The 26,191-nt window shown below is 49.2% G+C and overlaps 2 protein-coding genes across 2 annotated transcripts in view; one reads left to right on the top strand and one right to left on the bottom strand.

Annotated features, from left to right (window-relative positions):
* The window catches only part of TTC23 (tetratricopeptide repeat domain 23), a 45,572-nt gene extending 37,432 nt beyond the window's left edge, over nucleotides 1–8,140 (bottom strand). The window contains 4 exon segments of the mRNA XM_054042156.1: nucleotides 593–754; nucleotides 3,108–3,231; nucleotides 5,069–5,274; nucleotides 7,981–8,140. Coding sequence (XP_053898131.1) covers nucleotides 593–754; nucleotides 3,108–3,231; nucleotides 5,069–5,248 — 466 coding nt within the window. The 5' untranslated portion in view covers nucleotides 5,249–5,274; nucleotides 7,981–8,140.
* A 1,813-nt stretch (nucleotides 8,141–9,953) lies between these two features.
* LRRC28 (leucine rich repeat containing 28) overlaps nucleotides 9,954–26,191 on the top strand; it is an 83,978-nt gene continuing 67,740 nt past the window's right edge. Inside the window, exons 1-2 of the mRNA XM_054041343.1 lie at nucleotides 9,954–10,040; nucleotides 24,684–24,911. Coding sequence (XP_053897318.1) covers nucleotides 24,744–24,911 — 168 coding nt within the window. The 5' untranslated portion in view covers nucleotides 9,954–10,040; nucleotides 24,684–24,743. The remainder of the gene's footprint in view (nucleotides 10,041–24,683; nucleotides 24,912–26,191) is intronic.

Genomic DNA, 26,191 nt, shown 5'->3' with positions numbered 1-26,191 from the left:
TGTCAGCGCTCCACAATCTTAACAATTCTTTACTCTGGTGGAAAGGGCAGAAACACCTTATTTCTTCCACCTATATTTTGCTTTAGACCTTATGAATGGCCTAACCTCCTCCAATCTCCCAGCTAAAGACTTGGATTTTGTCTTGAGCTCTCACTGTACATTTCAATCTGTGGGATCTGCTGTCTACTATGTACCTAATCAGTTTGTATTTTGGACCTAGGTTTTCATTTCTCGGATACTTATAATGATAGGACTGAAGTGACAGTAACAGAAGTGATGTAACTGCTGTTATTTAAACAACGATAGTAAAGATGCAGGCCACTCCCTGGAGATTAAGGTCCATTCTGGCAAAAATACACAAGAGTTATTAACCACTCTAAGGAATACTGTTATTGGCATTACAACATGAATATGGGGGGACATATGCTTTTTTTAAGGGCGATGAGGTTCCAATTGGATGTTTCAATAGACAATTCTAGAAATTAACACTGTACATTTGTCGGTGTTCATATCATTTCAACAGATCCAATCTATTTATCAGAAATAAACTTCTAGAACCAATTGCAAGTAACAAATAAAACTGAGAAAGGATATTTGTGAAGAGCAGTTAATGATCTTCCTAATGTATGAAAAATGGCAACTGAGCACTTAAGAATGTCCATTCTTTGTTCAGAATCAGAAGACGGGATAGGTGAGCTGGCAAGAAGAATTTCTTTGGCTTTTTCTGCATGTTGCTGTGCTTGTAGTGAAAATCCTGTGAACATAAATGAGAAAAAAAAAAGTCTTCTGTGGGTGATTCAGCTTTTAGATTCTCATGAGGAAAACATAACTACTTCCACATGTATGCTGAGGATTACGATTTTTCCTTCTCCTGTTGGAAGGCTTTGGCTTAATTTAATCTAGAAAGTATATTCAGGTTTTCCAGCCAGAGGCAGAGCTAAACCAAGAGATTTGGGCAACAACAATGGGATTACATTCAATCTACCTGAAAATCAAGATTCATGGCTGTAAAAACCAAAATATATTCAATTTTTTATCCTCACAGATCCATTACTGAAGTCCTCTGATGCAAGCCACATTTCTTTTTAAAGATAAAGGAAACAGAATGCATGATGGAATTGGAGAACTCAAGCTAATTTCAATTAATGCAAACAACTGGTCAAAAGAGTTGCCAATGTTTCTTATTTAGTAAACAGTCTATTGCAAATGTAACGAAAAACAAAATCCTAAAATGCATTCATTGGTTTTATTTTAATAATCATATAATAAAGCAGATTTATATAGTATTGTTTGGATGCCTTAAAGTGCTCTACAGAACTACAGACTATGGAACTGACCCTGCAAGGTACAGAGATCCATCCCAGTTTCCATTGAAAGATGAGGGAGTATAACACCTTGCAGAATTGCATCCAGTGTATTTAGAGGGATCATTTTACTCATCACTGAAATGCATCCACACACGTTCTGTAAGTAGAGAAATAAAGAACACTGTAGCCACTTGAAACTGACTGGATGAATTTTGTCCAAGTTGGAACTTAACCAGGATGTGGAGGATAACACCCCAGTTCTTAAGAGAAGTGCCAGGAGGGATTTATTAATTTACTGAATTTTTCAAACAAAAAGGAGAAATAATTCAGAGGAACAAGTGCAAAAACCATGGCAAGATACAAATAAATCATCTCAAAAAGAGAAGACAACAGAAATACTAATCAGAACCTGGTCATGGGACTTCAGTGAGTACTTGGGACTTAAGTTTACATCTAATCTAAAAGCTGGCACCTCCAGCAGCACAACACCCATTAATACTGTGCTTTGGCACTGGTTTCATACAGATTCGGAGGGAAGAAAGAGTGACATTTACTGAATCACCAACACCAATTCTTCCAGCTCCTTAAAGATCTCTCATTCAAGCAGTGACCTGGCCAAATGCTCATCAACATTACTGCGTATTGTGATATACATAATTATAAAGATACTTATGCATGCTTAAACATTGTAAGTCTTGTTCATTGATTAACCTGACATGTCTGATTTGTTATCTTATTCAACTGATGTTTAGAGAAACTCAACATAAAAGCATAGACATGGCTCTTTGTTAAGGAATATGGAAACATGATAACCCACAATTCCCATGATCCCATGCCTCTCCCAAGGCTTCTATATATAACTGAAAAGCAAGATTAATTCTGAAGATTCCTAGGTATTCAAGCATGGATTGAACCGGAAATGTTTTCTCGTGTTCGTGAAGAACACATTGCAAGAGACAGATCACCACACACATATTTGTAAAGTTACTTAGAAATTTGTAAGGGGTAAAGTAAACAGTTATCTTGGACTTAGCTGTAAACTGAACTTGTATGAACCATACATATTCAAAAGCATTATCAAAAAGGAAATGCCACAGGCAGGATTACTTTAACAATTACAGTTTTCACAGATGTCCCAAATTTGGTATCAAAAATTCCCCATTATACCTCCTTTAATAAGCCTATTTTCTTCTTAGGATCCTCACATTTTGAGAGGATGAAAAGTTGTTATTGCTGTGTATTCTTTCCAAATGATTTTACCTTAGTGTGATAAATTCTGAATCTTCATACACCTTCTCTTTTCAACCCAGTATTTCTGCTATGAAAATTCTTTGGCACACATACTTTGGAAAATTCTTTAGTTACAGAAGATTCCAGAGAGAAAAGATATACTAACAGCTTTAGCAAGTAAATCAGTGTGTTCTTTAGCTCATTCTTTTATTACTTTTTAAATTAAAATGGCTTTACTTCTGTTTCATTGACTTGATAAACATAAACCATCCTTTTGAAAAGGGGGGGAGGGATAGCTCAGTGGTTTGAGTATTGGCCTGCTAAACCCAGGGTTGTGAATTCAATCCTTGAGGGGGCCATTTGGGGATTTAGTTGGGGATTGATCCTGCTTTAAGCAGGGGGTTAGACTAGATGATCTCCTGAGGTCCCTTCCAACCCTGATCATCTATGATTCTATGAAAAGCTCAGGCAAAATCTTGCAATCCTTGCCGAAGTCATTGGGAGCTTGGACTGTGAAAGGACTGGAGGATTTGGTCCTAAAATAGTGAGCTCTGAATTTTGTAAACTCACCTTTAAGCTGGAGGTATCCCTGAGCCAAATTAAGATGGGCTTCTGCCATTTTCCAGTGATGGCCTCCATAGCAAATTCTTGCCAAAGCTATACACCTCATGAGCTCCGAGAGGGCCTGGTTAAACTAACAGAAAAAGAACACTCCGTTGTTTAAGAAGCCTAATTACAGGGAACATGAATTGCACAGGTGCTGATCTCCTCCAGGTTCCATTGAATTCAAATGGACCTCTTGGTGTGCAGCACTTCTCAATATCAAGCCTAGAGTGACAATGTTCAAACCCAACCCGTATTGTGACTACTTCAGTATTTGGGTGCTGACTTCTCTGTTTGTCTGAAAGTGGAGTATAACGTTCCATTCATGTTCTACATCAGTGTTCCCTAAAGTTGGGACGCTGCTTGAGTAGGAAAAGACCCTGGCGGGCCGGGCCAGTTTGTTTACCTGCCGCATCCACAGGTCCGGGTGATCGCGGCTCCCACTGGCCACAGTTCACTGCTCCAGGCCAATGGGAGCTGCTGGAAGCAGCGCGGGCCGAGGGACGTACTGGCTGCCACTTCCAGCAGCTCCCATTGGCCTGCAGCAGCGAACCACAGCCAGTGGGAGCCACGATCGGCCGGACCTGTGGACGCGGCAGGCAAACAAACCGGCCCAGCCCGACAGGGGCTTTCCCTAAACAAGCAGCGTCCCAAGTTTGGGAAACACTGTTCTACATTAATCAAAAGACTCTGTTATTCTGAATTCTAATTAGACTGGCCATATGTGGGTAATGTGAGGTCAAATAATAGCAAACGTTTGAAAGTTGAACACAGTGGAAGACACAAAGGAAGAGGATTATCAGTTGTATGTTAATTGATAATCTCATGTTTTATTAATAACATAGGTAAGGAATTGTAAAGAAGTTTTTTTTAACCTGATAGCATTCCTTTAACAAATTGTATAACTGTAGCCTTTAGACTGGTAAATGGCAAAAGTAACCAGAACCCACCCAACAATGAGGTTTAACAAAACAGAAACATTTCACCTAAGACTGTAGTGTTGCAATCTCCTCTCACTTGTACTAGAATTACACCAGTGTAACTCCGTGTGTCAGTTAAATTACTCCTGATTTACACCAGTGCAAATGAGAGAAGAATCAAGGTAATAGTTTATTTTGATTAACAAAGCTTTTATCATCATGTTATTCAGCATCTTTAAACTTGGCACCTTGGTTTTCGGATTCTCTACCTGAATATTACCAAACAATCCTCAAAAGTCATGGCCATAACACCTTTAAGCTAACACTGTATCCCAAGTCATTTAATTATTTTGGGGTCAATCATCAGGGCCGGCTCCAGGCACCAGCAAAGGAAGCAGGTGCTTGGGGCGGCCAATGGAAAGGGGCGGCACGTCTGGGTCTTCGGCGGCAATTCGGCAGCGGGTCCGCCGTCAAATTGCCGCTGAAGAATGAAGCGGCGCGGTAGAGCTGCCGCCAAAGTGCTGCCAATCGCGGCTTCATCTTTTTTTTGCCCCCCGCTTCGCCACTTGGGGTGGCAAAAAAGCTGAAGCCGGCCCTGTCAATCATTCTACCTGTAAAGTCAATGGCAAAACCCTAGACCCCCTTAGGCAGTGAAAATGACCAAGGGTAGGATATTTAAAAATGCTCAGCATTGGGTTAACTTGTCTCTCATTCAAGTAGACAGGAGTTTTACCATTGACTTAAATGGAAGCAGAGTTAGATCATTGCTGGGTGCTTCTCAAAATCCCACCCTTGATCCCAACTACTGTGCTATACTTCCATGAGCACCTAATACCCCACCTTTCCCACTCACCATTACTTCTTGACCTAAAAATTACCATTACCACTGAAATCTAGAGACTATACTGATCAAGTCACATGTACAGTGTTTGCCTTTGCTGGTGTGAAATGCATGGTATGTGAAAGCAAGTGATTTCATACAAAGTATGTCAGATACAGCTCTCTTACTTCATGATAGCTGCTGTGCATCTTTGCCTATTGTTCACACTGCAGAAGTTTCTGCTCAGGAGGCTGTAGTAGTTCTGCTTCTGAAGATCTGGTTTGGAGCTTTCTCCTGATTCTAGCATTAAGGGCAGCAACAGAGTCATCCGTGTGGCTAGAGATTCGGGCTTCTAAAGCTTCCTGCATTCTCCTGTCGACATCCTCTTTTGATCCTGTAATTTAACCACATTCACATTTGTTAAAAACAGAGTAATTTATCAAATATTTTTCAATACCTTATAGCAGTGGTTCTCAACCAGGTATCTGGGGCCCCCTGGGGGGCCATGAGCAGGTTTCCAAGTCCGCCAAGCAGGGACAGCATGACACTTTTTGGGGCCCATGGCAGAAAGCCGAAGCCCCGCCACATGAAGTTGAAGCCTGAGTAACTTAGCTTCACAGGGCCCTCTGTGACATGGGGACCCGGGCGGCTGTCCTGCTTGCTACCCACTAAGATTGATCCTGGCTTTTATATGCAGAAAAACAGTTGCTGTGGCATAAGTGGGCCGTGGAGTTTTTATAGCATGTTGGGGGGGGGGGGGGGGGGGGGGCTCAGAAAGAAAAAGGTTGAGAACCCCTGCCTTACAGCATTCTGGGCTCACTCATCCTATGGCTTCCTGGTAGGCCTTGGTTATATAAAGTATGTTATTATAAATTATTAGTCAAATAATACAACACAATATTTTTACACAGCTTTATATAGAATAAGCACCAATACAGTACAATCTTCAGGCTTGGCTTGAGTTATCAATAAGACCTATAAAACATGCCTTGTTTCAAGTAAACAGGCCCTGTAGTATATATGATAATTACCATATCTAATAATAAATAATAACAGTAATAACGAGCTCTGATATAGCACTTTTCATCAGTACAGTAGCTCTCAATGCACTTTGCTATCTTTAAATATCTACTTTTAATATCAGTTGTCTATGAAGACACAGTGAAAATTATTTTGTCACAGCAAAATTTTTTCCTGTAGAATATGATGTAAATTCATTATTATCTTTTGCATACAGGCTATCAGTTATTGACATACATATTCATTAAAAATTATTCTGGGTGGGAATTTCAAAAGTAGTCAATATTGCCCTAACTTTGCTCCCATAAAAGCAATGGTAATGTTATCAGTGGGAGCAGGGTCTAATCAATCTTGAATGTGTTGGAAAATCCCACCAACAATCTATTTCGCTTGATACTAGAGAATTTAGTACTGTCATGGCATAAGAGCAAGTAGCAGAGATGCAACTACTGGAAACTAGGTAAAGACATCCAATTTTTCTGTTGCATTTCTTATGAAATAAAGACTTTTCTAATGAAAATGTGGACATTTTTAATACTTACTGACTATAGGCTTTTATTAACTCTACAGCATGTTTATGTTTTAGGAGCTCTCAGCAGCTAATAGGGAGATAACCTTTGCAATCCCAATAATATTCCACTCACTTATGCATCTTTTCCCAGACCTGAAATGTTACTTTAAGAAAAAACATTTGCCAAAAACAACATTCCAGTTTTTACCTATTTTGATGAAGTTTATGAAGCATATACCCAGTGACGTAAAATTACTGGCATGTTATTACTGTGTGGAATGTACGCATCCACTAGCTACCTGCCTCTAGGTTAATCATTTTGTTAAAAATGAAAACCTATATAAGAAATGAAATATAATTAAAACAAGGCAACTATAAAACTCAATCCTGCAAGGTGCTGAGCACTGCCAGAGAGATGCTAATTGCCATCAATTTCTGTTTAAATCCCATTGGAATCCGAGAGCATTCAGCACTTCTCAAGACGGGGTGTTATTGAATAAAAATATGTATGTGTAGATCTTTCAAAAGCAAGTCTTATTTGATCAAACATAAATTTTCACTGGCAATATACTCTGCTAGTGTAGCATCCTTTCTTCATAACATCACTACAGGCTTCTTTAGAACATGCCTTTTACATCACACTATTATTCCAATCTGAAACAGATAATATTTGCTTTATTTTACCCTGGTTTCCCCTACTCTCAAAATTTATGCATTCTCCTCCTGGCATGCTGTGACCAATGCCATAAAAAAGTGCATGTGAAAAAAGAAGAAAACACAACAACAAAGAAAGAGAGAAAGGGAAGAAGACTGAAATGTCTCAGTGCGATTATACTTTCCACCCTTTTTTAAATAAATGTGGATCATATGAGCAGGATATGCTGTAAAAGGCATTTCCATTTTTAATGTTGGAAAATTACCTGTTCTCTCAAAGTGGCATGACTGTGCATGCTTTCAATATCCACTAAATAATTTGTACTCCCAATTTCCTGTAACAACCATTTTTTAAATAACTGATTTGTTAGAAGGATTAAAGGTAGATTTTTGAAACCCAAGAAACACACAGCCAATGGGACTTCTATTCAGCAGGGGGCAGAGTGGAACAGTGTAGGGACAATCCCAAATTTAATATAAGGCTCTACAGTCTGATGCTGTGTAACTACCTTGATTAGTAGAGAAAAGAGCGAATGTCTATTATACATTTTCCCTCCTGAGCATAAGGGAAAAGGAAGATAGGAAGAAGATGAAAGGGACAAGGAAAAATTGAGGGGATCGTCCCCAAAAATAACTTTACTGAGGATTCACGAAATTGTTCAATTGGCCCTTAAGAGAATATCTGTTTTGCTGTACCTCCCAACTTCCCTGGTTAGTCACAACCCATTTTGCTAAGGATGATGGAGATATTCCTTCAATTAATTTACTTAATTCATCATTACCCTTTTTAAAATTCACACTGACTTTCTGGTCACATTCATCAGGTAACTACTCTCCAGTAAAATGAATAAGAAAGCCAACAAACTTCCTAGAAGGAAAAATGCACTTGAGAGTGTAAATTAATTATCCACTTACATTCTTTTTTGAGTTGTCTTAGTTTCTCACTTCTGTTCCGTTCAAACACATAATGCTGCTGTTGAGTTGCACTTTCAACATCAGTGTAAATCTTTAGCCTTGTGTACATTTATTTATACAGTATGTTAATCACAAAGAAGTCAAAATTCATGGCACCATGAAAAATCTCTTTCATGTTTCTCTCAAAGTAGCCTGATGTCCACAAAGCTCAGAATAGGGTGAATGATGGATAAAAAGACCAACCAATTAGAAACAGAGACAATGCTTTAGCCTTGCCAGTCATGAGAGGATAACCAATCCATGGAAGTTTAAGAGAGTTTTGCTATGGGTATGTCCCTTCCAAAGACTTCTCTTAAAGAAACATGGCAGCTTTTAGAAGGTTCTTAACCCAGCAATGTTAAATATTCTGAATATGAGTGAAATGCTACTGTAAGAGTTCTGAATACATCACATGTATCTACAAATGTATCAGAAAAAATAAGGCCTTATCTAAACTAGGAGTTAAGGCTGTGATGTTAAAGCACATCTTAACACAGGCTAAGAAACACATTTTAAGTCTAGTCTAGACAAGGCACACTACCTTTAACACAGGCTAAACTGGCTGAGTTAAAGCCTAGGGATCTTTCCAGACTTTAACTCCACAAGTTAAACATGATTTAAAACACACTGGTCAACACATTTGCTAACATGAGGTAGCACCAAACCTTAATCCTAGCTCAGACAAGGCCTAATATCGTCTCACAAAGAGCCCAATGATGTACGTTTCCCTAAAATTCTTATCAATGGGAAAAAATATTGTTTTGACCCATGGAAATAGACAAGGTTTAATCAGGGAATGCAATAGTGAATGTTTTCAGGAACATTCAGTATGTAGGGCAGTACATTGCAATGAAAGGCTGATACCATTTTAGACAGTCTCCTGTCATTTATACTGCAATTGCAGGTAAAATGTGCTAGGTGCGGTACAACCACATAGGAAGGCAGTCTCTGTCCTGAAAAGCTTAACTTCAAGAAGAAAGCAACATCCGAAGAAGGGGAGAGGATAAAACAATGCATGCAAGTTGTATGAGATTTATGGCTGACTCCCAAATGCCTCGAATCCTCCCAATTATTAGTGCCTAACTTCTTGGGAGCACAGCAGCAGAAATGGGTCTGCAGGACGGATATAAAGGAGAAGACTGTAGCCCTGTAGTACAACCCAAGGCGGTCGCTCTAGACCAGGGGTCGGCAACCTTTCAGAAGTGCTGTGCCGAGTCTTCATTTAGTTACTCTACTTTGAGCTTTCGCGTACCAGTCATACATTTTAACCTTTTTAGACGGTCTCTTTCTATAAGTCTATAATATATAACTCAACTATTGTTGTATGTAAAGAAAATAAGGTTTGAAAAATGTTTAAGAAGCTTCATTTAAAATTAAATTAAAATGCAGAGCCCCCCGGACCGGCGGCCAGGACCCGGGCAGTGTGAGTGCCACTGAAAATCAGCTCACGTGCCACCTTTGGTACATGTGCCATAGGTTGCCTACCCCTGCTCTAGGGCTATGGGACACACATGGCTGTGAGAGGCACGTACATCAATGGGGCATCAAGGCTGGCACTGTTACTGGAGAAGGGTGAGCCACACTGACAGCTCGATTAGTCACGGATTAAAATGGCGCGGGGGGGAACCGTGTGAGTGAGGGGCGCTCAGCCCCGGGGTGGGGGGCAGGTCTTGGACCCTGTGACCGGGGCGAGGAGCGTCCAGCCTGGCGATGGCGGGAACAAATCTCAGGCCCTGTGACAGGGGCGCGTGGGGATCTGGACGGAGCGGGGGGGGCGACGCCTCGGGGCTGCGCTGCCTCCAAGCCCCCAGCACACGGCAGGCTACGCAAGAAGCGTAAACCCCGCCCGCCAAGCGCCTGTGAGCCAAGCCCCCGAGGGCGGGCCTAGGAGCAGTCAGAGCTCGGAAGCGTCCACGCTCTCGCGATATCTGGCCGGAGGGCGCGCTCGCGGGGTTCCTGTCCCCCGGCGGCGGTGCTGAGAGCCGAGGCCGCAGGCCCGCCCCGCCCCTGAGGGAGCGCAGGTGAGTGACCCGAGCCCCCCCCGCCCCCCGCGGCCTATCCAGCTCCTCGCCCGCTGCTGGCTGGGATCCCTCCCCGCCTTCCCCTGCGGCTGCGGCAGCTCCCGACACGGCTCACCCGGGCCCCTCTGCTCAGCCGCCCCCGTCGCTACTGAAGTGCTGGGACTCGTCGCGGTGCCGCGGCGTAACGGACAACATCCCCCCCACCCCCCAGCCATACAGCACCTCCCCCCATAGACCCTGTTCACCCCCCCCCCAGCCATACAACACCTCCCCCCATAGACCCTGTTCATCCCCCCCCCAGCCATACAACACCTCCCCCCCTAGACCCTGTTCATCCCCCCCCCAGCCATACAACACCTCCCCCCATAGACCCTGTTCATCCCCCCCCCAGCCATACAACACCTCCCCCCATAGACCCTGTTCATCCCCCCCCCAGCCATACAACACCTCCCCCCATAGACCCTGTTCATCCCCCCCCCAGCCATACAACACCTCCCCCCATAGACCCTGTTCACCCCCCCCAGCCATACAACACCTCCCCCCATAGACCCTGTTCATCCCCCCCCAGCCATACAGCACCTCCCCCCATAGACCCTGTTCACCCCCCCCCCGCCATGCAGCACCTCCCCCCCTAGACCCTGTTCACCCCCCCGCCATACAACACCTCCCCCCATAGACCCTGTTCATCCCCCCCCCAGCCATACAACACCTCCCCCCATAGACCCTGTTCATCCCCCCCCAGCCATACAGCACCTCCCCCCATAGACCCTGTTCATCCCCCCCCCGCCATACAGCACCTCCCCCCCTAGACCCTGTTCATCCCCCCCCCAGCCATACAACACCTCCCCCCATAGACCCTGTTCATCCCCCCCCCAGCCATACAACACCTCCCCCCATAGACCCTGTTCATCCCCCCCCCAGCCATACAGCACCTCCCCCCATAGACCCTGTTCATCCCCCCCCCCGCCATACAGCACCTCCCCCCCTAGACCCTGTTCATCCCCCCCCCAGCCATACAGCACCTCCCCCCCTAGACCCTGTTCATCCCCCCCCCAGCCATACAACACCTCCCCCATAGACCCTGTTCATCCCCCCCCAGCCATACAACACCTCCCCCCATAGACCCTGTTCATCCCCCCCCCAGCCATACAACACCTCCCCCCATAGACCCTGTTCATCCCCCCCCCAGCCATACAGCACCTCCCCCCATAGACCCTGTTCATCCCCCCCCCCGCCATACAGCACCTCCCCCCCTAGACCCTGTTCATCCCCCCCCCAGCCATACAACACCTCCCCCCATAGACCCTGTTCACCCCCCCCCCGCCATGCAGCACCTCCCCCCCTAGACCCTGTTCACCCCCCCGCCATACAACACCTCCCCCCATAGACCCTGTTCATCCCCCCCCCAGCCATACAACACCTCCCCCCATAGACCCTGTTCATCCCCCCCCCAGCCATACAACACCTCCCCCCATAGACCCTGTTCATCCCCCCCCCCAGCCATACAGCACCTCCCCCCATAGACCCTGTTCATCCCCCCCCCGCCATACAGCACCTCCCCCCCTAGACCCTGTTCATCCCCCCCCCAGCCATACAACACCTCCCCCCATAGACCCTGTTCATCCCCCCCCCCGCCATACAGCACCTCCCCCCCTAGACCCTGTTCATCCCCCCCCCCAGCCATACAGCACCTCCCCCCATAGACCCTGTTCACCCCCCCCCAGCCATACAACACCTCCCCCCATAGACCCTGTTCACCCCCCCGCCATACAACACCTCCCCCATAGACCCTGTTCATCCCCCCCCCAGCCATACAACACCTCCCCCATAGACCCTGTTCACCCCCCCCAGCCATACAGCACCTCCCCCCCTAGACCCTGTTCATCCCCCCCCCCAGCCATACAACACCTCCCCCCATAGACCCTGTTCATCCCCCCCCCAGCCATACAGCACCTCCCCCCATAGACCCTGTTCATCCCCCCCCCGCCATGCAGCACCTCCCCCCCCTAGACCCTGTTCACCCCCCCCGCCATACAACACCTCCCCCATAGACCCTGTTCACCCCCCCCAGCCATACAGCATCTCCCCCCCAGACCCTGTTCACCCCCCCAGCCATACAGCATCTCCCCCCCAGACCCTGTTCACCCCCCCCAGCCATACAGCACCTCCCCCCATAGACCCTGTTCATCCCCCCCCGCCATACAGCACCTCCCCCATAGACCCTGTTCACCCCCCCGCCATACAGCACCTCCCCCCATAGACCCTGTTCACCCCCCCGCCATACAACACCTCCCCCATAGACCCTGTTCACCCCCCCGCCATACAACACCTCCCCCATAGACCCTGTTCACCCCCCCCCAGCCATACAACACCTCCCCCCATAGACCCTGTTCATCCCCCCCCCCAGCCATACAGCACCTCCCCCATAGACCCTGTTCATCCCCCCCCAGCCATACAGCACCTCCCCCATAGACCCTGTTCACCCCCCAGCCATACAGCACCTCCCCCCATAGACCCTGTTCACCCCCCCGCCATACAACACCTCCCCCATAGACCCTGTTCACCCCCCCAGCCATACAGCACCTCCCCCATAGACCCTGTTCACCCCCCAGCCATACAGCACCTCCCCCATAGACCCTGTTCACCCCCCCGCCATACAGCACCTCCCCCCATAGACCCTGTTCATCCCCCCCCAGCCATACAACACCTCCCCCCATAGACCCTGTTCATCCCCCCCCAGCCATACAGCACCTCCCCCCCTAGACCCTGTTCACCCCCCCGCCATACAGCACCTCCCCCCATAGACCCTGTTCACCCCCCCGCCATACAACACCTCCCCCATAGACCCTGTTCACCCCCCCGCCATACAGCACCTCCCCCCCAGACCCTGTTCACCCCCCCGCCATACAGCACTTCCCCCCCAGACCCTGTTCACCCCCCCGCCATACAGCACCTCCCCCCCTAGACCCTGTTCACCTCCCCCCCTAGACCCTGTTCACCCCCCCGCCATACAGCACCTCCCCCCCTAGACCCTGTTCACCCCCCCGCCATACAGCACCTCCCCCCCTAGACCCTGTTCATCCCCCCCCAGCCATACAACACCTCCCCCCATAGACCCTGTTCACCCCCCCCAGCCATACAGCACCTCCCCCCATAGACCCTGTTCACCCCCCCGCCATACAGCACCTCCCCCCATAGACCCTGTTCACCCCCCCGCCATACAGCACCTCCCCCCATAGACCCTGTTCACCCCCCCGCCATACAGCACCTCCCCCCATAGACCCAGTTCATCCCCACCCGCCATACAGCACCTCCCCCCATAGACCCTGTTCATCCCCCCCCAGCCATACAGCACCCCCCCCATAGACCCTGTTCATCCCCCCGCCATACAGCACCTCCCCCCATAGACCCTGTTCACCCCCCCTCGCCATACAGCATCTCCCCACATAGACCCTGTTCACCCCCCCTCGCCATACAGCATCTCCCCCCCTAGACCCTGTTCACCCCCCCGCCATACAACACCTCCCCCCATAGACCCTGTTCACCCCCCCCAGCCATACAGCACCTCCCCCCATAGACCCTGTTCACCCCCCCGCCCCAGCCATGCAGCACCTCCCCCATAGACCCTGTTCACCCCCCCGCCCCAGCCATGCAGCACCTCCCCCCATAGACCCTGTTCATCCCCCCGCCATACAGCACCTCCCCCCATAGACCCTGTTCACCCCCCCGCCATACAGCATCTCCCCACATAGACCCTGTTCACCCCCCCGCCATACAGCACCTCCCCCCATAGACCCTGTTCACCCCCCCGCCATACAGCACCTCCCCCCATAGACCCTGTTCACCCCCCCAGCCATACAGCACCTCCCCCCATAGACCCAGTTCATCCCCACCCGCCATACAGCACCTCCCCCCATAGACCCTGTTCATCCCCCCCCCAGCCATACAGCACCCCCCCCAGCCATACAGCACCTCCCCCCATAGACCCTGTTCATCCCCCCCCAGCCATACAGCACCTCCCCCCATAGACCCTGTTCATCCCCCCCGCCATACAGCATCTCCCCCCATAGACCCTGTTCATCCCCCCCCAGCCATACAGCACCTCCCCCATAGACCCTGTTCATCCCCCCCCCCAGCCATACAGCACCTCCCCCCCTAGACCCTGTTCACCCCCCCCAGCCATACAGCACCTCCCCCATAGACCCTGTTCACCCCCCCGCCATACAGCACCTCCCCCCATAGACCCTGTTCACCCCCCCGCCATACAGCACCTCCCCCCATAGACCCTGTTCACCCCCCCGCCATACAGCACCTCCCCCCATAGACCCTGTTCACCCCCCCGCCATACAGCACCTCCCCCCATAGACCCTGTTCACCCCCCCGCCATACAGCACCTCCCCCCATAGACCCTGTTCACCCCCCCGCCATACAGCACCTCCCGCCATAGACCCTGTTCATCCCCCCCCCCGCCATACAGCACCTCTCCCCATAGACCCTGTTCATCCCCCCCCCAGCCATACAGCACCTCCCCCATAGACCCTGTTCACCCCCCCGCCATACAGCACCTCCCCCCATAGACCCTGTTCACCCCCCCCGCCATACAGCATCTCCCCCCATAGACCCTGTTCATCCCCCCCCCAGCCATACAGCACCTCCCCCATAGACCCTGTTCATCCCCCCCCCAGCCATACAGCACCTCCCCCTCTAGACCCTGTTCACCCCCCCCAGCCATACAGCACCTCCCCCATAGACCCTGTTCACCCCCCCCGCCATACAGCACCTCCCCCCATAGACCCTGTTCACCCCCCCAGCCATACAGCACCTCCCGCCATGGACCCTGTTCATCCCCCCCCAGCCATACAGCACCTCCCCCATAGACCTTGTTCATCCCCCCCAGCCATACAACACCTCCCCCCATAGACCCTGTTCCCCCCCCCCAGCCATACAGCACCTCCCCCCATAGACCCTGTTCACCCCCCCCCAGCCATACAGCACCTCCCCCCATAGACCCTGTTCACCCCCCCGCCATACAACACCTCCCCCCATAGACCCTGTTCACCCCCCTCAGCCATACAGCACCTCGCCCCATAGACCCTGTTCACCCCCCCAGCCATACAGCATCTCCCCCCATAGACCCTGTTCACCCCCCCAGCCATACAGCACCTCCCCCCATAGACCCTGTTCACCCCCCCAGCCATACAGCACCTCCCCCCATAGACCCTGTTCACCCCCCCCAGCCATACAGCACCTCCCCCCATAGACCCTGTTCACCCCCCCAGCCATACAGCACCTCCCCCCATAGACCCTGTTCACCCCCCCCAGCCATACAGCATCTCCCCCCATAGACCCTGTTCACCCCCCCAGCCATACAGCACCTCCCCCCATAGACCCTGTTCACCCCCCCAGCCATGCAGCATCTCCCCCCATAGACCCTGTTCACCCTCCCAGCCATGCAGCATCTCCCCCCCAGACCCTGTTCACCCCCCTGCCATGCAGCCCCTCCCCCATAGACCCTGTTCACCCCCCCGCAATGCAGCCCCTCCCCCCCCATAGACCCTGTTCACCGCCCCCAGCCATACAGCATCTCCCCCCATAGACCCTGTTTCTCCCCTGTCATGCAGCACCTCCCCCCATAGACCCTGTTCACCCCCCCAGCCATACAGTACCTTCCCCCTAGAACCTGTTCCCCCCCCGCCATACAGCATTCCCCCCCATAGACCTTGTTCCTCCCCCGCCATTCAGCATCTTCCCCCATAGACCCTCCTCCCCCCCCCGCCATACAGCACTTCCCACCCTTATACACCCATTCATCCCCCACCCAGTCATACAGCATTATACACCCATTCATCCCCTCACCCATCACCTTCTCATGTACCCATCTCATCTCTCCACACAGCACCTCCCACCCCCCATGCACCCATTCATCCCCTCGCCCAGCTATACTCCCCTCCCAGACCCCCATCATACACTCCTTCATTTTCCCCATATGGCATTTGTCAATCCCCCATCACACACCGATTCATCCCCCTACCCAGCCATATAGCACGTCCCATTCCCCCACCTAGCCATTCAACATCTCTCCCTCCCTCCACCATAGATCTATTCATGCCCTCACCCAACAGTACACCTCCCACTCCCCGCACTCCATCTATACATCTTCCCAACTCCCTAGTGATACAGCTGTTCCTGGTTGGTTCCCCTCATAGTACATCCATACACCCACTCCCCCCACCCTGTGAAACAGCAGCCCCCAGTTCCCCATTATCCCATTAATTCTCCCCTTTCTCCAGTGATATTGCAGCTCCTGGTTTTCCAGAACCCCACTCGTAACCTCCATGTATGACTGGAATAGCCACCCCTTTCTCTGTGGCCTGTGCTCTCATGCCATCAGTTACTGAACTCAGTCTCAGTGCTTTGAAAAGGGGGTATTTAGTGATGAACCATCTGGCTGCTGGGAGTGGGAAAGTGTATGTAGTTGACCTTGGAAGTGGGAACCCAAACAGTGGGTCAAACTCGTCTCTGGCATAAGTACACAAAACTCCCATTGAATTCACTAGTCATTGTGCCTGCTTATGCCAGGTTTACATTTGGTCCATTGGGGATGTGGAGTCTGAGTTGTGTAGTTTTCCATAATTTCAGCTTTCAGTAAAGAACATCTGGATGGCATGTTGCAAAAGATTTTTGACGCTTTTGTGTCTTTGTTGCTTGTAAGTAAGAAATCCACATTACAAGCCAATTCATGCTTTCAGAAATGTACATAATATAGTAGAAAAGTGGAATCTACAATCTGAGATATTTAAGACGTGTATTAACCTTTTTGTTCTCCATCAGTCATGGCTACTTTTGATAGTGAGCATTCAATGTTTGTGTCTTGTAACAGGGAACATGTTATAATAATACTCATAAATATTCTCTCACTACATCACCTGAGTTTTTTTTTAAGCTTTTTTTAAGAGAAAAAAAAATGTATGTTGATGAGACATGCTTGGTTTAGAGTCCTGGAGAATGAAGCCATCTGTCCACTGAACTGGGAAAGCCTGGGCACTAGAAATGTAAGCTTCCCTTATATGTTGCCTTGCTGACCATCTCTAGGGGTCAGGGCAATTGTGTCTGTTTTCATTTGTCTAAGGTGCTGTCTACCCTGGCAAGTTTCTGCACAGTAAAGCAGATTTCTGCACTGTAACTCCTGAGATGTACACACTGCTAAGCCACTTAGTGCGCAGAAACTGTGCAGTTGCAGCGCTTTAAAAAAAACACCCCAATGAGAGGCGTACAGCTTTCTGCGCCGGGGCTACAGCGCTGCGGTGCCAGTGTAGACACCGTGGTCGATTACAGCGCTGCGATTGGGCTCTGGGAGGTGCCCCACAATGACTGTTCTCGCCTCTGGTCATCGGTTTGAACTCTACTGCCCTGTCCTCAGGTGACCAACTGTCATCCCCATCCAGTAAATTCCTTTGGAATTTTGAAAGTCTCCTTCCTGTTTGCTCAGTGATGCGTGCAGTGGTCTCAGCACATCTTTCCAGGTGGCTATGCCTGCTCCACGTAATAGCCTGATCCCCTGCTTGGAGCAATGCCGAGCTGCTGGACCTCATCAGCATTTGGGAAGAGGCGGCTGTCCGGTCCCAGCTGCGCTCCAGCCATAGGAATTATGATCCCTACAGACAGATTTCACAATGCATGACAGAAAGGGGCCATGACCAGGACACATTGCAGTTCATGGTCAAAGTGAAGAATTTGCAGAATGCCTACTACAAGGTGTGAGATGCAAACTGCTGCTCTGCCGGCTCTACAAAGAGCTGGACGCGATACTCTGCAGCAACTCCACCTCCACTGCGAAGGCCACTGTGGATACTTCAGTGGTCAAAAGTGGACCGAGCCAGGAGAAGGAGGAAATCTTGGATGAGGAGGGGGACCCAGAGGAAGAGGATGACTCTGAGGTCAGAGATGCATGCAGCCAGGAGTTCTTTTCTACCCCAGAGGAGGCTAGTCAGTCTCTGCTATCGGATGTTGGCGAAGTGCAAACAGGAGAGGGGGCCCCTGGTAAGTGGATTGGATTTTGGCAATCACTGAAGCGAGTTGTTGGGGGCAGGAGGGTTGTAGAAAGCAGGCTTGTCTCCCACCGCATACCTATTCTGAGCACCAGAATAGGCTGTTGATTGACTCTCTCACTTCATGGGAATCTCCCTCCGAGATCTCCAGGAACTCTCGTGGAGATACTGGGCAATCCGCTGCCGCAGGTTCTTTGACAGAGCTGCTTTGTTTCTTGCCCCATTAATGGTAACTTTCCCGCGCTACTGTGCCATCCTGGGGTGGGGACGGACCATTGCTGCATACAGGTGAGCTGCATAGGGGCCAGGGTGGAAGCCACAGTCTTGGAGAAGACCGTCCCTTGATTCCCTGCTCACCCTCAGCAGCGAGATATCTTCCATAATGATCACATTCTCTGGAAAATGTGGGGACAGGAACAATTATCAGGCCTCCCCTACCCCCCACAGTGCTGGCTCTCCCCAAGAGCCATGTGCCCAGTGTATAGCAGGGTCCGGGAAGAGTGATTTACCCTGCCCCTGCGGCTGCTCACCATTTTGGGGATCTTGTGGCTCATGTGTGCTTGCCTGGGGTCAGCCAGTTAGTGGCAGGTGTGTGAGTACTGGCTGTGTTTTAAATCACTGAATCAGTGTTCTTTGCGTTGCAGACAATACTGCTTCTGTAAAATGTTGCGTTTAAACTTCACAGAGATGACCTTGGGAGTCCAGCCTCCCTCTTTGTTATTGGCAGCTGAATGGCTGTGCAGAATTAGAAAGAACTAATGAGGACTTTCTGTGTGATGTTATGATGCACTCCACCAGTGAGAAAAAGGAATTGAAGGAGTGGCGGGACAGTGAGAAGAGGGACCGAAAGGAGAACGCGGCACGCCAGAATGAAGCCATGGAGCGGCTCTTAAAGGTTATGGAGCGCCAAGCAGACACGCTCCAGGCAATACTAGCTCTGCAAACTGAACAGCTCCGCGCCCGCCCTCCCCCACAGCCGCTGTTGCAAAACTCTTTCCCATGCTCCCCCCAGACACCGCCAACACTCTCTTATCAGCCGCCTGGCTCCAATCTATACCCGCGGCATTCTACTCCTTCCCCCTCACAATCCAGCACTGCAGCCTCCCACTACCCCCTGCACTCAACACCCATCCCTCTGCAGTTTGGCCCTGCTGAAGTACAATACCCACTGCATTGTACTCCAAAGGAGGTTGGATATGATCCTTGGACATATACAAATCTTTAGCCATCCCAGGACCCCGCCTCCCCCTGGGACCTTCCCTTCCCCCATTCCCCTCACGACTGATGGTTTTTTTTGGTTTGACTCTCTCCTCTGGTTATTGTTTTTTAATAAAAGACTTGTGTTGGTTTGTAAGCCATCTTTATTCTATTAATTGAAAGCAAAAAGAGCCCTGCAAAGCAACATACAATTATGTTAAACCCACATATTGCATTGTCTGCACCAGTCACCTCCTAGCATTACAAGCACTGCACTCCCGAGCATAGCAACAAATATTAGTGGCTTTCAGCTTAAAATTGCTGCCTCAAGGCCTCCCTGATCCTTATGGCCCCACGCTGCGCCCCTCTAATAGCCCTGGTCTCTGGCTGTTCAAGTTCAGCCTCCAGGTGCTGAGTCCAGCCCTGAGTGAAGTTTTCACCCTTCCCTTCACAAATATTATGGAGCATACAGCACGTGGTTATAAGCATAGGAATACTGTCATCGGCCAGGTTCAGCTTCCCATAGAGGCAGTGCTAGCGGGCTTTTGAATGATCAAAAGCACACTCAACAGACATTATGCACTTGCTCAGCCTGTTATTGAACTGTTCCTTGCTGCTGTCAAGTTGCCCTGTGTATGGCTTGATAAGCCACGGCATTAAGGGATAGGCAGGATCTCCCAGGATCACAATGGGCATTTTGACTTCCCCTATAGTGATCTTCTGGTTCGGGAAGAAAGTCCCTGCTTGTAGCTTCCTGAACAAGCCAGTGTTCTGAAAGATGCATGCGTCATGCACCTTTCCAGACCAGCCTGCGTTAATGTCTGTGAAATGCCCACGGTGATCCACAAGCACCTGGAGAACCACTGAGAAATACCCGTTGCGATTAATGTACTCAGTGGCTAGGTGGTCTGGTGCCAGAATTGGAATATGCATGCCATCTATCGCCCCTCCGCAGTTAGGGAAACCCATTTGTGCAAAGCCATCTACAATGTTACGTACGTTACCCAGAGTCACAGTTTTTTGGAGCAGGATGCGATTAATGGCCCTGTAGACTTCCGTCAACATGAGTCCAACGGTTAGCTTTCTTAGTCCGAACTGGTTAGCGACCGATGGGTAGCAGTGTGGAGTAGCCAGCTTCCACAGTGCAATTGCCACGCACTTCTCCAACGACAGAGCCACTCTCATTATTGAGTCCTTGCGCCGCAGTGCTGGGGTGAGTTCATCACACAGTCCCATGAATGTGGCTTTCCTTGTCCGAAAGTTCTGTAGCCACGGCTCGTCATCCCAGATGTGCATCATGATGTGATCCCACCACTCAGTGCTTGTTTCCTGAGCCCAAAAGCGATGTTCCACTGTGCTCAGCACCTCCATGAATACCACAAGCAATCTCGTGTCATAGCTACTACGTGTGGCGAGATCAAAATCACACTCCTCTTGCCTTTGCAGTGTAAGGAATAACTTCCCTGCCACTCATGACGTGTTGGTCAGAGCGAGCAGCATACTGGTCAACAGTTCAGGATCCATTCCTGCAGCCCGAAGGGGCAGGGTGCGTTGTACACAAACCACTGAAAGATGGCGCCAATGCGGACGGAAGCACAGGGATTGCTGGCAGGCAAAGCACAGGGCATTGGGACAGGACCCAGGATGCCCTGCGACCCCCTCCACTTTCCCACAACTCTTAGCAGCAGACGGATAGCTGGCCAGCGTGCACTGCTCCGAATACCACTACAAGTGCCGCAAGTGTGAGCACACTATTGCGCAGGCAGTTGACAGTGTGAACACACAACAGTGGTTTCCCTTCAACGCTCTGAGCGGCGCTGTAACTCCTGGGGCTGTAACTCTTCCAGTGTAAACGTTCCCTAAGACTGCCCACGGTGAACTGTCAATTATAGTAATGCTGTTTCTGATGTGGATGCTGGCTCACTTGGAATTGTACTGATGCTGTCTTACTTACAGGTAACTGAACAGCCATAAAATAGTTATGACCAATGTTCCCTCTAAATTTTCCATCCATGTGCAGAATAAATTTTGTTGTGTGCACCAAAATATGTGCAGATGTGCACCACCAGTAGAAACAAAAAACCTAGATTATAATAAAGATTTTTACAAAAGTTACCACAGGGATAATTACTCCAGCCCGGACAGGTTAGGCATTTTAGAATTCACTACTCAAAGAATTAAATTTAAGTGTAAGAGAAATAAAAATTATGAAATGCATAGACCAGTCAAAACACTAAAATAACACACTTGGAAAGAATAAAATTACAGAGAATATATGTGCATTGCAGGAAGTACCAAGAAGTAACAACAACAACAACAATAATAATACAAGTATGTGTTGGGAGGTGAGTGTGAAAGAGACAGTGTGTGTTAGTGAGATACACAGACTGTGTGGGTGTTAGTGAGAGAGACCGAGACTGTGAGCTGGCTGTTGGGGAAATCTCAGAAACAGTGCACTTTCCCTTTAAGAAAGGCCCTCACTCAATCTTCACCACAGCAGCTCCAGTCCTGAGTCAGGCTGTGTCCCTGGTCTCCTGTTCTGGGGGGGGCGGGTAGGGAGACATCCTGACCTCAGTACACGCCCCCCCCCTCCCCAGCCAGCAATAGGGTCCCAGGAGCAGCTGCATGACAGAGCAAGGTGGTGGGTGGGGCACCTGAACACTGCTGCTGGCTGTGCATGCTCTGCTTATCAGCTGGGCAGCATTTGAATGTTTCCTGGGCAGCCACGCAAGCACGCAACTTACAAGGAACACAGGTTATGACTCTTTCGGAACTGACCTGACCATAACTCAGTCTGCTGATTTGGAGGTGAAGGGCAATGAAGTGTATGAGGGATGTTATGTCTGAGCTGTGGTTAGCATTTCTGAATGGCCTACAAAGAAGATAGTTATCTAACTCTACAGAAGAATATGGACTGTTTGTGAAAGCTTGTTCTGGAGCTCAAGAGCATTACTGAAACTGATACAATGAGTCTTAGTCTTATCTGAGATACAAGGTTGTATTTACAACAATTGCTGTTCAATAGATAAGATTCACATTGATTTTTGGGTAGCTGGTCATCTTCCCGGACTACTCGTGGTTAAAAATGCCTCCATCAAGAAAAAGTTAAGAGAGCAAACAGAAAATATTGTTGGTAGACAGGAGCTGTTAGCTCCCTGGTCTGTTCTTTAATTATGGATGTAAACTTGTCTGCCTAAGTCCCCGGCACATTGGCAAAATAGACAGTTGAATTGACTTCCTGTGCTAGGCTCCTAATCAATACTCTTGATACCTGTTTTTTTGTTAAACAAATTCTTATTTATAAAGGTAGTATCCCTCTGTAGGTGGAAGCATAAACAGAATTCTGTTTAACACTATACAGCAGAAGTAAAATGAAGTCTGTGTGAGTTCAGGCTTAGATTGATTTTTAGTTTTGTTACCTTAGCACTCTTCATTTTCTAGTTGTTGTTTTTTTTTTTTTTTTAACCTTTCCTCATAGGTCAAGTTTTTTAAACCTCTTATCATTTTTGTTGCTCTCCTCTGGACTCTCTGATTTCTTTACATCTTTCCTAAAATGTGGCACCCAGAATTGGACACAGTACTCCAACTGAGACCTCACCAGTGCTGAGTAGAGTGGGACAGTTCTCTTCTGTGCCTTACGTACAACACTCCTGCTAATACATGTCAGAATGTTAGCCTTTTTTGCAAGTGCATCATGTTGTTGACTCATATTCAATTTGTGTGTACTATAACCCTCTGACCCTTTTCAGCAGTACTAACATCTACCCAGTTACTTCCCATTTTGTAGTTGTGCATTTAATTTCCCCTTCCTAACTGAAGAACTTTGCTTTCCTACTCCCATTCATCGCCCCCACCCAGATGTGCTGCACCTCCCCCATAGACCCATTCATTCCCCCCCCCCATACATGCAGCACCTCCTGCCCCTCCCACCTGGCCAAGCAGCACCTCTCCCCCCCGACCCATTCATCCTCTCCACCTGGCCATATAGCACCTCCCATCCCCCATACATTCATTCATCCCCATCCACAAATTTTGTAAGCATACGCTCTACTCCAGTGGTTCTCAAACTAGGGCCGCCGCTTGTTCAGGGAAAGCCCCTGGCAGGCTGGACCGGTTTGTTTACCTGCCGCGTCCGCAGGTTCGTCCGATCGCAGCTCCCAGCGGTCGCGGTTTGCTGCTCCAGGCCAATGGGGGCTGCGGGAAGCGGCGCGGGCCGAGGGACTTACTGGCCGCTGCTTCCCGCAGCTCCGATCGGCCTGGAGCGGCGAACCGCGGCCAGTGGGAGCTGCGATCGGCCGAACCTGCGGGCGCGGCAGGTAAACAAACTGGCCCGGCCTGCCAGGGGCTTTCCCTGAACAAACGGCGGCCCTAGTTTGAGAACCACTGCTCTACTCCATTATCCTAAATCATTAATGAAAATATTGACTAGTACCACACTCAAAACTGACCCTTGCGGAACCCCACTAGCTATGCCCTGCCGACTTGATAGAAACCATTGATAACTACTCTTTGAGAACAGTCTTTCAACCAGTTTTACATCTACTTTATAATTATTTCATCTAAACCACATTTCCTTAGTTTGCTTATGAGAATGTCATGTGGGACTGTGGGTATGTCTACACAGCAAAGAAAATCCTGTGGCTAGCCCATGCCGGCCAACTCGGGCTCGTGGGGCCTGGGCTGCAGGGCTGTTTCATTCCAGTGTAGACTTGGGCTCGGTGTGGAGTCTGGACTCAGGGACCTTCCCACCTCACAGGCTCCTACACAGTAATGGAACAGCCCCACAAGCCCCAGTTGGCTGGCACGGGCCAATCGGCGGTGTCTAGTTGCTGGGTAGACGTACCCTGTGTCAAAAGTCTTACTAAAATCCAATTATATCACATCTACTTCTTTCCCACATTCACTAGGCAGTAACCCTGTCAATGAAAATTCGGTTGGATTGACATGATTTGTTCTTGAGAAATCTATGCTGGCTATTCACTTTAACTCTGTTATCCCCTCGCTGCTTTCAAATTGATTCTTTAATAATTTGTTCCAATATCTTTCCAGGTCTCAAAGTTAGGCTTACAGGTCTATAATTCCCCAGGTGCTCTTTGTTCCCCTTTTTAAAATTAGGTATGTTTGTTTGCCCTTCTCCAGTCCTCTGGGACCTCACCCAACCTCCATGAGTTCTTGACAATAAGTGCTAATGATTCTGAGATTGCTTCAGGTAGTTCCTTAAGTACTGTAGGAAGAATTTCATCAGGCCCTGCCAACTTGAATATATCTAACTTATCTAAATAGTCTTCAGCCTGTTCTTTCCCTATTTTGGCTTGTGTTCCGTACTCCATGTTGTTAACGTTAGTTGTATTGAGTATCTCATTGCTACAATATTTTCCTTTTCTTGCTTTCTCTTTAGAAATGTGTGTGCATTCAGAAGATGTAGAGCTCTAATGTGAACCCTGGGACAAAGTCAACAATGGCATCAGAACTTTGTAAAACGATCTCTGAGGCAAAGCTGGAAAGGCACAAGAACTTGTTCTTAAATTACCGAAATCTGCATAATTTTCCTTTGGAATTATTGAAAGATGAGGGTCTGCAGTACCTGGAGAGACTCTATATGAAAAGAAACTCCTTGACCACCCTGGTATGATAAGTTGTAATACTTCTTATTGTCTGTATGTTTATAGTAGTTTGATAAATTCTGATTTGAAAAGAGTGATGAAGTGCATTTTTGTAGCCTGCTACTGGTCTTTCAGAAAGGCTGATCCTGAATGGTGCTAAACACCACTCAGGACCTGGCTCCATTGAGAAGATTTAAACACCACATTCTGTTTATATATGTTGGAAATGCAAATATCCAATGGATAAGATTTTTGGTGGGCTTCAGATCTTTCAGCATATGCACAGTGTGCTTAGCCATTTGATAGCTGTTTGACAGGTGTTTATCTAACCTGCTCTTAAAAATCTCCAGTGATGGAGATTCCACAACCTGCCTACATAATTTATGCCAGTGCTTAACCACCTTGACAGGCAGTTTTTCCTAATGTCCATCCTAAGCCTCTCTTGCTGCAATTTAAGCCCATTGCTGCTTGTCCTATCCTCAGAAGTTAAGAAGAACAATTTTGGGTATTTACCCACGAAAGCGTATGCTCCTATACATCTGTTAGTCTATAACAGGGGTCGGCAACGTTCGGCACGTGGCTCGCCAGGGTAAGCACCCTGGTGGGCCGGGCCAGTTTTATTTACCTGCTGACGCGGCAGGTTCGGCCGATCACGGCCCCCACTGGCCGCGGTTCGCCGTCCTGGGCCAATGGGGGCGGCGAGAAGCGGCGCGGGTTGTCCAGCCTATCCCTTCCCACCTTATCTAGGGAGGGCCAGGGGAGGATGTCTCTGATCTGGCTGGAGCTGCTCCGGCAGGCTGGGCAGCACGGGCGCAACCTGTTCCAGCAGGCCAGACTGGGCGGCACGATCGCAGCATGTTCCAGCGGGCTGGGCCGGGCAGCGTGATCACAGCATGTTCCAGCGGGCTGGGCCGGGCAGCGTGATCGCAGCATGTTCCAGCGGGCTGGGCCTGGTGGCGCGGCTGCAGCCTGCTTTGGGTGGGGGCGGGGCTGAGTGGCATGGCTGCCGGCTGCCGTGCCCCGGAGCTGCAGCTGCTTCGGAGGCTCGGGGGAGAGCAGCATGGCCAGAAGCGGAGAGACTCTGGCCCCACCTCTTCCCTTCTGGCTGTGCTGCCTCTTTTTGCTCCCTCTGCTGCGGGGAGGGACTGTGTCCCACCTCTCCCTCTCTATACCCATTCATAAGCCAGCCCCCTTCTCTGGTGCTTCCCTTTTGTACTAAAAAAAAATTCAGCTTATGAACGAGTATATATGGTACTTCTCGTGTCTTGCCTACAACACTCTTGCTAGTGCATCCCAGAATGAT

This window comes from Malaclemys terrapin, chromosome 10 (genome assembly GCF_027887155.1).
Source record: "Malaclemys terrapin pileata isolate rMalTer1 chromosome 10, rMalTer1.hap1, whole genome shotgun sequence".
NCBI lineage: Eukaryota > Metazoa > Chordata > Testudines > Emydidae > Malaclemys > Malaclemys terrapin.
Note: the sequence above shows the minus strand (reverse complement) of the source record. Positions and strands in the feature narration are given on the sequence as shown.